Genomic DNA, 13,167 nt, shown 5'->3' on the forward strand with positions numbered 1-13,167 from the left:
CAAATGTGAATACAAATACAGTGTAGTGTGTATAAAAATCCAAAAGGTCCAGACGTGAAGTATGAAAAACACACTCGGATACCAACAAATTCAGTATCTATCATCTCTAAACTACAGAGCGCAACAAATCAATAAGAAAAGCAAATAAAGTGAAGGACGCACAGACATACATCATCCTCCTCTCCATGTGGAAGAAGCTCCATCAGCAGCCAGGATGATATAAACTCTGATAACGTCCCCTCGGCTCAATGAATCCTCCAGTTATTGACGATACCCTTCGCCTCGTGTCTGGATCCCATTATCAAAGTGTCTTCAAAGGAGACTAATTGAATTAGTGCGAGGATCTGTAATTGAAAGCTCCCGTTTTAAAGATGCATTGTAGTCTCGCACGCTTCTGAGCCGAGACATCCATCAACCAGCGCGTCTGTCGGCACAGGATTGGACTGTGCTCTGCACCGCGTCACCTGCATTATCACCTTATTTATACAGTAATAGCTGCCCAGTGTTAGGAGGTGTGTGTTCGCTTTTATGTTGTGTCGGCTCAGGTTTACTTTCACAGCTGGTATTTTCCTCTGACCTCAGTGACTGACCTCATGAATGAGACAAAGGCGATGCTGTGCAGCCCGTGTTTGGTCATTACACTGCCTGACAGTGAGGACCAGACCATTGGACTGTATGGGGTGAGAACTTCTTGGTGTCAGAGCTGTGTGTGTTATTCGCATATCTCTGGAAACCGAGGGTCCGGTTGATTTCCAACTTGACCGGGTGTCTTGCTACGGGCACGAGTAAGTGCAGTGCCAAGTTCGATGTGCAAACGATATCAGTAAAAGACGCACACATTGGCTTCTGCCGGTCGACTCCCCCTCTCACTCACACGGCACTGTGAGTGAGACGAGCTGAGGCAGATAGCGAGCGCGGTGCTCGACTGGCAAGTGACGCTGCACGGCAGACAAGGCACCGTCAAGCTGAGGCAGACAACGATATAACTGCCCTAGTTATATCTAATGTCTACAACGTCGTCTTCCCTGTTTTTTTGGCGTAACTTGCAGCACAACTACAGTCGTGACATATGCACTACGGCGTTTTGAGCCGTCTTTACAGACAACATTTTGAAGAAAAATCTGAAGGGGGTTTGTCCTCTTTTGTATGTCCTTGTTTTCTTTGAGTTACACCTGCGGGTACCACTTCTTCATATAATCTCAATCCTCTTTGTTGTCTCGTTTGACCACAACAAGAGTGCGCCACCAACTGGACTGGAACGTTTTGTGCTTGTGGAGTGAGCACAGTCAGTCTATTTGGACTCAAACTGAAGTTGCGGTCGTTCATAAATGGAAAATGGAAGAAATATCAGGAAATATACATCGTGCACAGCCGAGCAGCCCTCTGCACACATGGAAACACGGAAAGTATGACCCGGCCCTAAGGGTCAGGGTTGGAGGAAATCGGTGTAGTGTAAAATAATAGATAGAAACACTACTAGAATAGTAATGCAGACTTTTTTTAAAAATGATTGCAACGAGTGTCCGTCAAAGATAGAACTACACTTTGTGTGTGTGTGTGTGTGTGTGTGAGAGACAAATTGAACCGATTTTTTTGTTGCCTCTTCCTGAAAGAGGTCACACACCCACTGACCCAGAAGCCGTTCCAGGCTGTTCTTCTCTCTCTCGTCTAGTGCATTTTATTTCTTTATACCTATTGCTTTCTCTCTCTCTCGTGCAGCTTGAGCTTCTCTGCTTCAGTAACTTTACCCACACTAACTATTATACGCTAAGAACTGTGTGTTTTTTATCTTCATGAGGAATTTAAAGAGCGTTCACATGTGAAAATGGCACGGAGTATTACTCAAACTCTTAATTTCATCTTTCATCTCTCGCCCTCTTTCCCAGAGCCAGATGGTTTGTCATGGTCTTCAGGTCAGAAGTCGGAGGTTAAGGCTAATTTATAGCCTCTGGTTCAGTGCTTCATCCTGTTGTGAGCATATGGAGCGCTGCTCGAGACGCACACAGACACAGATACCAGTTAACAGTGATGGATGTGTGGCTGCGTGTAAATGTTGGATAGTTTTATTTTATGGTCGGTTGCATGTAAATGTGCAGCAGGACTTTAACACTGAAACTGTCTGAGGAGCTGTTGAAACAGAGACACGTCATGGGAATCATGCTTCTGTTGTGCGTGCATACAGTAAAACACTAGGAAGTTGCAGAACTAAGCTCACAGCAATGACTTGTTTGTATGAAATTGAGATTTTAAATACACAACCAGGATTTCTCACTCCAAAAACAACGGACATGCAGTTTTTAAAAATGTTATGCTGTTCCAGAGCAACAATAACACTCAGATGTGACAGTTGAGCCGTGACTCTGTAATGTCGCTGTGCGAAGACTCATTTCAGGCTCTTTCCACATCACAATGTCTCAAGATTTCCTCCCTGAACATCTTAGAGCAGCTCAGTGTTGTTTGTGCAAATGAAAGTGTCTGTGGACGAGCATTCACAGCCGCTCGTAAGTGACAGTGTGGTCAAAGTGGCAGGATGCAGGAGCGGGACAGCACTTCATTAATGTGCAGTGTTACTCCCCTCTCTCCCTCTCTCCCTCTCCCTCTCCCTCTCCCTCTCCCTCTCTCATACATACTCAGCAGACTCAGACCACTTCATTTGCTCTGAGAGATAGAAAGGACAAGACCCAGTGGATTCTCCTGTTAATCTTTAATGAGCCCCCAGGAGTGAAAACTGTCCGTCTGCCTCTTTCTCCACATCCAGGAAACAAACAATGACGCGGCTGGAAAACAACATTGGCGACCCGTCATCACCGTACCTGCCTGAGTGTCTGTCTGCTTGCTATTAACCTCCGCCCTCTCTCCGGCGCAAACCCTGAATTATTAATCCGGCTATCGCTTTGCTCGCCCTGCCCACTGCCAGCAACGGGAATGGGCAACGTCTTGACGGTGCGGTTGAGCAGTGAGTGTGTCTGAGTGTCTGGACTGAGGCGGGGCAGCTTATTGCTTCGTCTGTCAGTCAAACGGCTCGAGGAGTTTGGTGAAGACTCTCTTACCGTCAATTCTTCACCAACACAAACCTGGAACCAGCATAAAAGCATCTCCATCTGTGTTGTTTCAGAGTTTCTCCCACATTTAATGGATTTATGCATATATGTATATATATATATATATATAATGGATGGATTACAGAGGGAGCTGGAGCCAGTCCTAGCTGACACTTGTTTATAATAGGACCATGCATTAATGTAAATGTTTTTAATCATCAATCAATTTGTTTCTGGAGCTCTCTCTAATTGAATATGATTTCCCCCCGATATCTATGGTACACTGAGGCTACGGGATAACACCCAGTGTTCGCATGTGAACACGCTTTTCCAATATAGTGACAAAATCTTCTTAAACAGAACAGAACAAGCAAAAAAAAAAATCTCTATTCGTGTCTTTCTCTTTTGTTTAGCCTTTGAGCAGGAAGACCCCCCCTGCTTAAATTAAAAGATGACTCTTGTAAGTCCTTGCACACTCGTCTACACACAAGCACAAACTCATTCGCTGGCTCTGTAGCTGCACGTCCTCCAGGCACCCAGAGTGTCATGGCAACCGTATGGCAGCCGCGGCAGCAGCAGTCTCATTTTCATACTGATGAGGTGGCCGGTTGCCGTGGAGGCCTGTGCTGCTGCCGCCGCCGCCGCCGCCGCTCCTCCTGCTCCTCCACCTCCACGCTCGTCTCTCTTCTCCTCTCCGATGTCGCGCTGAAATTTTAATGACCTTCTTTGTCTGCTTCTGGTTTTCCTCCCCTCTATTCTCTTAACTGTGTGAGTGTTTGTGAGTAAGTGTCAAGAGTCTCAGCCTCAGAACAGACGTGCGCCATGTGGCTGTGTTTAATACGCCAGGAAAACGGCGGCTTGGTAATTCTTGAGACATAAATAGTTTTCTGAGGGCATGTATTTTTATACACGTGGAAGACCTCCTCCAGTCTGTTCCTCTTGGCTTCATCAGGTCAGCAGCTCGGTTTCTTCATAGCTGGTGAACAGGTCACGTACGTTTTCCTTCTTTTACTGAGTGAACATTGCACAGGAAGTTGCCTGGAGAGCTTTTATTCCAGAGTAAACAACTCTGAAATGGCTCATTGAGACAGATTTAAGGTGTCAACATCAAAAATGAGTTCTGGAAACATCAGTTGGCCATGTCATCATGTGTAAAGAGTGTTATGGTGGAACCGCTGGCACCAGTGAGTCTCATCTGGCCGCAGCGTTTAGTTGGACACGTTTTCTGCCGAAGCTCCTTTCTCTCTTTTTTTTCTTTTTTTGCAGGACAATGGCAGCGATGTGTTTGATCAGCTTCTAATCCACTTGTCATTTAAATACCGTGATCGTGAATACTCACCACCTGTGTGTGTTTTTTCTTTATTTTTAAGGAGGAAGAGGCCAGAGACGAAGAGGACAGCAGGATCGAGCCAGTAGGACGGGCTGACCACACCTCTGTGAGGTCACTAGAGTAAGTCAGTCACTCGTGGAGTTACCCCGTCCTGGTTTTTTACCTTTTTATTCTTCGTTCTGTGTCTGTTGGAAAAAGAAAGCTGCTAACGTTGGTGTGAATGTGTTTTTCAAGCAAACTGAATTTCTCTTCTTGCACTCAGTGGAGGAATGTCGTGGCTTCCTCATCGGTCCAAACATTCCTCCTCTCCTGCTTTCTGTTTCATCCTGAATCTATCTTCATTGCACTTACTCACTTAGTTTAAGCAGAAATCCAAAGTTTGTACGTTTGAGCTGATATAAACCCATCGCCCAATCAGAGATGAGGATAGGCTGAAGGCAGAAACCTTTTGAACAGGAATACAACGTGGAATAAGAAGAAGCACCATAAAGAAGACCTGAAACTTAAATTATATCGGGTTTGACAGTTTGGAGACTAGACGGTCTCCTCCTGGTTGAAGATCAGGTCGTGTGTGGACTTCCATCACCAGTCGTTCCTGTAGCGTGGGATTTCTGATCTTTGCATGACTGCGGTCTTCTTCCTAATAGAAGATGAACTCTGTTCTGGTATTGTTTTCATCAGGAGTTCTTCATGCTCAGACAGTGATGTTGCCATAACTCTCTTCACGTTCTCTGTACTTAGTGGACATGTGTGAATCAGCTCTGTGTTGTGATCCAGGTTTGTTTTGTAGAAAATCTCATTTTCATCCCTGCCTCCTGATTTCCATAATTCTCTCTCTCGCACCATCAGCGCTCTCCCACACACTAACCCATTCAACTCCCTTATTATTAACAACTGTCGTTGTGTTTTGTTGTTTTGCTCCGTCGCATGCTTCCAGCTTAATATGCAGGTACGGTGCTGTTATTGTTCCTGTGATTTCCCAGAGAATCTGGCTTCTCTCTGCCTCTCGGTCGACAACAAGGGGCTCACTTTCCCCCCCAAGTTAATCATAGTCCTTGTATCAGAAGCTGTGAAGTGATTAGGTTTTGGCATCTTATATAATGTTGCTCTGTATGTGTTTGTCTGTTGTTAAACAAGTGAAAACAAACCACTCTAAAGGGTCCTCATAAACTGTACAAGTGGAACGTATGCGATGTTTTAGAGACGAGGGATTAATGTGATTGTTCACACTTAAGAGACATCAACAGTCTCGACCTGATGAAAAGAAAAGAATTATTCTGAACCCGTTGACATTTGTTTTCACTGTTTTAGAACAAACACTGCACGGCAAACGTTTTTATTTTCAGCAGCTGATTTTAACAAGGTGCTAAACACTTTAATCTCTGGAAAGATTATATTTGATGTCTTGGCTTTAAAAGAAAACATCCTTTAAAAATGTGACGATTGAAAAGACTAAATGCCTTTTTCAAAGAAGATAAGATTTTATGTGAATTCATATGTTTTGTAGATAGATAAGTAACTAGGCTTTTCTGCCTCATTATTTACCTTTATATAATGTAAATTGTGTGTGTGTGTGTGTGTGTGTGTGTGTACTTGTAAAAAGCTTCAGTCTTCCTTTTCATTCCTTACATATGTTTGATTTATTTAGATTGTTCTTTTCGTTTGTTTCGTTCAGCACCTTCTTGCTTTTTGGATTTTTATTGTTTATTCACTTACACCACTGTTGTTGATCCTCATCCTTTTTTTCCTGTCATCATCATCATCATCACATTTCCTGTTTTTGTTTTCCCCCACATGGTGTCTCGTCTCTCCTCCCCTCCTCTCCTCTCCTCTCCTCTCCTCTCCTCTCCTCTCCTCTCCTCTCCTCTCCTCTCCTCCGTCTCTCCATCTTCCATCCATCCATCACAACCCATCCCAGAGACATAGTCAAACTGGTGGAGGTGTCAAACGACGGTGGGCCTCTGGGAATCCACGTGGTGCCTTTCAGTGGCAGGGACCGCAGGTAAAAATACCCGGAGCAGAGATAATGTGCTGCACAACGAGCCTAGAAGACGGTGAAGGAGACACATAATGTGGCGTCAATGTTACTGTAACGCAAAGAAAAAAAAGATCACAGATGGTTAAAAAAAGAGCTTCAACACTTTCAATGAATCTCATAATTAGTACATTTTTTGGATCTGCGAAAAAAAACAAAACATAACTCGACTTAGTCCGCGAGCAGTTTTATGCTTAAAATAACCGTGTTTAAATTTTTCTTTTGTTCACTTTTAACATTTTTACTTTTAGTTGGGTTTTCTTTCTTCCAAGCCTTGGTGTCGCACACCTGACCTGACGGCTGATTTTTAAAAAAGGGAAGAAAATTGCCTATTTTACCTCATGTAGCTGATGAATTGTCAGCCTCATTGTGGATTCATCACAGCATGAATTGCCTCTGTTGAATTTGATTTAAAAAAAAAAAAAACCTTTATATGTTAATTTGGTCTTTGGGTGGTTCTGAAATAATAAAAAAAATGTAAGGAGTGTGCAGCATTGCAGGAGGCACACACACACACATGCATACCGGACATTCCTCTGGTGCCCGTGTGTAATCACTTCATCACACACACACATACATACATGGCAGCATCATGAAGCTATTTGCCAGTTTACAGTGATCAATCATGCTTGTTTAGAGTTTGTAAGTGACCGTCATATTTTTTTTGGGCCGCTGTCACATCAGCTTTACATGGTTCAAAGCACACACTGAGCAGTACACACACACACACACACACACACACATACCTGCTACACATTCACACAGCTGGAACAAAGCTGGGATGGAATTAGAAGAATTTCACATCTGGTTTAAATATATGACCGGAGACCGGAGGCTTTTGTGATTCAAGTCCTGAAGCTCAATACAGTTTCAAACCTGACTTTTACTACTTAATGTTATGATTAATGTTCCTGGTTCTTAAAAACATTATAGGCCAGTCAGTCTTTGTCATTTTCCAGCTACAGTCTGCCAGCAGCTGCAGCCTTCCCTGCCCCCTCCCCCTCCCCCCCCAAGACTGACAAATATGATCAGTGACTACACAAACAGACTGACACGCTTTATTGAAAATCAAGATCATATCACTTTTCTCGCTGCGTGATTTAATCAGCCTAAAAGCACATTTATAATGCACTTTTCTTTTATTGGTAAAATGTCAGGTTGGGGCGTTATGCCGTGATTACGATGCCCGGCTTTCATCAGAGAAAAACAGCCCCCGTCTCTGCAGCAAATCGCATTGTGTTCTCGCTCGGATTCAATCAGCGGAATTGTCTCTGAACTTTTTCAACGCCTGAACTTCTCTGGCCTCTTGCTGTAATCACATTGCCATTCAGACTGAATTAAAAGCCAGAGGCTGGGCCGAGTGTAAAATCCTTAAAATCAACACAATTTACCTCGGGGACACTCAAAAAGCCTTGATGCACACGGGACCTGGACTGTGTGCTGAAGAAGACTTGATTAGGTCTGTGGAGGCAGTTTAATTTTCTTCCTCAGACTCCGCTCTATTATCCACAAATCCACGTGCTGTTGTGTCTGTGTGAGGAGGCATCAGCACCAGATTACAGGGGGACAGCCAGTAGACCGGCCTCTATTTAATGGTTTTCTGTAGCTCTCTGAGAACACTTTTATATGTTGCTGAGAAGAATTGATGCACGAGTCCTAGAGGTCAGAAAATTAACACCAGGAAAGCTTCAACAACAACAGAACCACAGGGTTTTTGAATGTTTTGATGGCCTTTGAATAGATGCCACCCACACGCAGCCTCTGATGTGATGTGACTGCTTCCTCGTGAGCCTCGTTGGTACACTGATGATGCTGCACACTGTACATTCTCCTCAGTACATTACTATTTTTGAGAAAATGAACTAAATCTAGCATGTTATAGACAAGGAGATCATTATTTTAACAGTGTATTCAAAGTGATAATAGACTGGCTATAAAAATAAAACATAGTCTGTGTGTCTGAAAAGGGAAGCTGATGGGGAAATACCTGTAACCTGTATGTTTGTATGTTAGTCTGTGAGAAAATAAGCCTAATTCTCACTTAACTTGACATCTCTTTAGTAAAGTATGGTCCCAGAGTCAATGCTAACAGGCAGCCATTCCCAAAATTAAAAATTCCACAGCCCTGAAAATATGTTGAGTCTTTTAATCTGGAAACCACACTCATCATTCCTTTTATTTGTTATGACCGCTCACAGCCCGCCTGCAGTACCGTCACAGCCCATCAGGGGTGCTGCAGGCCACACTCACACTGACAGTGAGAGCCGTGCTGTAGGTGACCTCTACCAAGCATCCACATTTAGTATAAAAATACAAAATATGAATCTCAAGGATTCAAAACAACAGTCTCTCCCTCCTCAGTCCAGCCTTGGCTGCAGAGAAGCAGCCAGATTATCTTCATTATAATCTCTTTGACATGAACCTTTGAACATTTCAGGACTCTTGGCTTGTTGGTCAAGCGTCTGGAGAGGGGAGGGAAGGCCGAGCAGCAAGGCCTCTTCCAGGAGAACGACTGTATCGTCCGTATCAATAATGGAGACCTCCGAAACATCCGCTTTGAACAGTAAGACAGCAGCGCGCAGGAACCGCCGCCGAGCCGCGGTGGTTCCTGGACTTTCTGTGTGATTGACTTCCTGGACCTTCTGCTTCTCCTCTCCTAAAACCTCCCTCCCTTCCGTTTTCCTTTAAACGCTGCTGCCAGTGCGGCGGCTCCTCTGCTGCCTGTCACTGTGCTGTGGTCGCCTCCCTGTTTAACTCCCGTAGGTTGCACCCTCACCATTGAAGCAGTCTTTGTAGTTCTCCTGGCTTTTATTCCCCTCGTGTTTCAGTAACAGCTCCACTGGACTCCTAATGTAACACCTGTCTGTGTCTTTCCATTGGAGGGAATGGAAATGAGGCTCCTAACTTTCAAAGCCTCTGCCTCTCAGCCTTGTTCCTGTCTCATGCTTTCATTCCCCGCATAACTGATCCCACCTGCTAACTCCCCTACCTCTTTTCTAGATCCTGTATGTATGTATGTATGTATGCATGCATGCCTTAGTGCTGTATGTGTAATGTCCCTTGCAGTGTCGGCAATACAGCGATGTGTTTGATCTGATTTCCAGCACAAAAGCATATTAAACACATGTTTTTGTCATCATATGCACATTGTGTGCAATTAATGCACAGAATACTGGTTATCCACATAATTAATACATGCTTAATTCATGTTTGTTTATTGGTTTTAAATAAAGCATCCAAGCATATATATATATATATATATATATATACACACACATGTATATGTATATATATAATATTATTATTATTATAATAATAGAAGAGACTCTTAATACAAAGACCCTGCTGTCCACATGTCTACAACACCTGATTGTACTTTAGTGGAGGTGGAAATCTGGTTAAACCCTTTATAATTAAACTAAGACAAAGATAAATGAGACATTTCTGCATATAATTTGGCGGAAACACCTCTTTAATCCCAGTGATATTATACTGTTTTCATGTCCCAGTGGACCATGCTGTTAAGACCATGAATGAGAATAAGGAGCTCCACTCATTCCGTTGTTACAAGTACATCAACAGTTGCTCTTGTGTGAGTGTTTTAAATAAATGTAAGGGAGCAGATTACATCTCGTCTGTTACTTGATCCAGCCTAAAATTGTAAAGATGGCGAGACGAGACCATCGTCCGCATGGAAGATTATACATGACGGAGGAAAAGGTTGGCCTGGAATTTTTTCCACAAATCTGCAGGGAAGTTTTAGTCGTCATTCGGGGGCCGTGACGAGCCGTAAAATTCCGGGGCCCTGGAATTTTCTCGAACGTCCGCTCAGCTGTCAGGGAGCGAGGGAAGAGCCATTCCACTGTATGCTTTATTGAAACAGGTGGTGCTAACAAGGCTCCGCTGTTACAGGGTGCTGACAGCCAACATAAGTTTCCATTCACACCTACTGTACATGAGCTCACAGTGAAGTGGGTTTAAAAGAGGATTTTCTGCAGACTTTCTGTGGGACAGTGGTATCCTTCATCTGGAGCCAAATGAGGGGATTATGTGATGGATCTGTCGAGGAGGAGGATTCAGTCTCCTTTTTTTTTTCCAGAGCTGCGAGTGCTCGTAATAAGTATTAATTAACATGTCAGAATGTTCAGGTGGGTGAAAATAGATTTAGTGCACTGTATAGTGTGGGTTTGTGGGTAGGTGGAGTTTCTGCAGACGAGTATGATTTCGTATTTTTTGTCAGAATGGCTTGAATTAAGTTAAATAATTGTCCGTCTCTCCTCAAACTCTCTTTCGTCAGAGCTCAGAACATGTTCCGTCAGGCCATGCGCTCGCCACTCATCATGTTCCACGTGGTGCCGTCGTCCATGAAGGCCCACTACGAGCAGCTGTCCCACACTGACAGGAACCCGGCGTACGCCTCGGGCCGATTCAGCCCCGACTCTGTGAGCGGCAGCACCGTCTCCAGCATCGACCACACCCCGCAGAGGATGTCGCGACACGGCTCCCACTCTCACCCTCATTCCCACGCTCACCCAGAGCAGAACAATGGCTACCCACCACTCACTCACCCGCCAGTGTCTGCGGCCAAACCCCCGACAGGTCACGTCCACTCGCCTCAGAGGGCGATGACCTCCACGCCAACAGCAGGCTACACCAAAAAAGTCGGCAGGCGACTCATCATCCAGCTAAAGAAAGGTGAGTCAGTGTTTTGTGTTTAAAATAAAGTTAAATTTTCAGTTTAAAATAACTTTAAAATACTTTAAATCAAACAATCACAATCATTATAGGGGGATTATAGTTGACGGAACACTTCATTATGTGCTGGGTCAGAATGATGTAGTGGGAAACAAGTGTGTTGGTTATGTGTTGTTCTTCATCTTGGACACAAGTTTTTCTTTTGCATCCAATTGAGCTTTGGATAAACAGGAGCTACTTTGCTGACTTGAGCCTGTGTTTAAAGCTCTTAGCAATTAATAAACATGGATTGAAGCCATTAAGTTTGATGCACATTTAGAAGATTACTAAAGGTAAAAAATCTCCAGTTTCGACTCGGTGTGTTGCATCATTCTTTTGAAGTATCAGCTGATTTGTTTATTGCGTGTGTGTGAAATTCTTACATCATGCTTCACTTTCCTCTGGCTTTCAGCAATAAAGCCAGAGGAACCACCAATAAAGGTGGTTTGTTTTCCAAGCGAATAAACAAGCAATTTCCCAGAGCCTCGGCACATCCAAACATATGTAGGAAACGGTTTGATGAAAAAAAGTACTTAAATACAGAAGCATGCAAAGCCTGAGCTTTGATGTAACCGGCTTAAAGACATCCAGAGTTTACTAGACTGAGCACAGGAAGCTGTGCTGTATCTGTGAGGTGGAAGCGCAGAATTAAATGTTGGGAATAAAACTTTGGGGAAGATCTCGTTAGTGGAGCCCTTGACTGACAGCTGGCACAGGTGGTACAGACCTGTGCCAACAGGATAGCAGGTGTTGGTGCCAGGTCTCAGGGCCAGAGAGCTTGTTGCTAAGCAGCCGCTGGTCCCTGTGCTCTGTCAAATGCCACAGCAAAGAGTCTGACAGGGCTGCACCATATGCCTGTTTAAGTTTACACCAGAATCTCTTGGTTCTCTCAGGGCTGGAGTTGAGCCAGAACATAAAAGATAAAAACACCCATCTGCTTGTTGCGTATTTCATCCTGTCTCACAGCTATCTCCACTTTCTCCTCTATCATATTGTTTCCTCTTCCCGCTCTTCCCCCTTTTGTCATAATACCCTGAAAATGCTGCCCACTGTGCAGCGTTTACCAGGAGATCTGCTGTGTTCTCACTCAAAGATGTTATCTTTTCTCATCCCACCTTTTGTTTGCCGTTGTCGGAGCAGACCCTTGCAGGGATTAATGGCGGCTCCGAAGAGGCCGTTTGGCTCGTCTGTTTTGTGTTTTGAGTACCGACCTAAGCCCGGAGCTTCCAGCGGAGATTAAACTCCTGCATCGTTTATGGGCTTGATGCAAACACCGGACTGCTCGCAAATCCCACCGAGTATCAAAATCAATCAAAGAATCCCATTCTACACAGGAAATTGCTTAGCTACGTCTTAATCAAGCTAATGGGAGTTTTAAAGATCCTCCTCCCCGTTTAAAGCCAGCAACGCTACAGGCATTTACCGGCGAGGATAATACCACACCTTGCCTCTGGGAAGTTGATTGGCTCATCAATGCAGGGGATTAGGTAGAGGATGTAAAATGGAACAGCTAAGTGTTCTCTGCATTAACACATTCAGACAGGTAGTGCCAGTTAAGACGAGGATGGCTGCTATTTATTGTTCTGTATCAGCTTTGTTTGTCATGTAGTGTGAAGGATGTGACCTTGAGATGAGCACCAAAGAAAACATGTAAGTCAAAGGTAAAAAAACCCAACAAAAACGTGATTGTATTCAAAATATACAAGACTGAACAATGATTGAATTGATTTAAAAAAAGTCTTTCTTCAATGGCTACCTCATTTGTGGCGCTAATATTACCACAAGGTGGCAATGTTTGCAGAAGTTTCCTGAAGGCTTCTTCAAGCTGCTCCTTACGAGGGTCATTGAATGCATCTCATTGACTCCTCCTCTTCACAGCTCCCTCACATCACTCCTACTAGCTTAGCTAAGCAATTCAATACATCTATCAATGGAGGATTCCATTTGCTGCTGTCATGTTTCAAGCATGAATGTTCTTTTCTTCAGGGGTTTATGGCCACACTCAATTGTTTTAGGTTTTCTTCAAT

The 13,167-nt window shown here is 43.9% G+C and overlaps 1 protein-coding gene across 10 annotated transcripts in view; it reads left to right on the forward strand.

The window, feature by feature from the left end:
* LOC131471006 (partitioning defective 3 homolog) overlaps positions 1-13,167 on the forward strand; it is a 224,019-nt gene that overhangs the window by 102,803 nt on the left and 108,049 nt on the right. For 8 of the 10 annotated variants that reach the window (XM_058647253.1, XM_058647259.1, XM_058647180.1 and 5 more), the window contains exons 6-9: positions 4,412-4,491; positions 6,290-6,373; positions 8,844-8,969; positions 10,704-11,101. In XM_058647253.1, the coding sequence (XP_058503236.1) occupies positions 4,412-4,491; positions 6,290-6,373; positions 8,844-8,969; positions 10,704-11,101 (688 nt within the window). The remainder of the gene's footprint in view (positions 1-4,411; positions 4,492-6,289; positions 6,374-8,843; positions 8,970-10,703; positions 11,102-13,167) is intronic. The other 2 variants (XM_058647219.1, XM_058647228.1) reach the window with 2 other exon arrangements.

This window comes from Solea solea, chromosome 1 (assembly GCF_958295425.1).
Source record: "Solea solea chromosome 1, fSolSol10.1, whole genome shotgun sequence".
Taxonomy (NCBI): Eukaryota; Metazoa; Chordata; class Actinopteri; order Pleuronectiformes; family Soleidae; genus Solea; species Solea solea.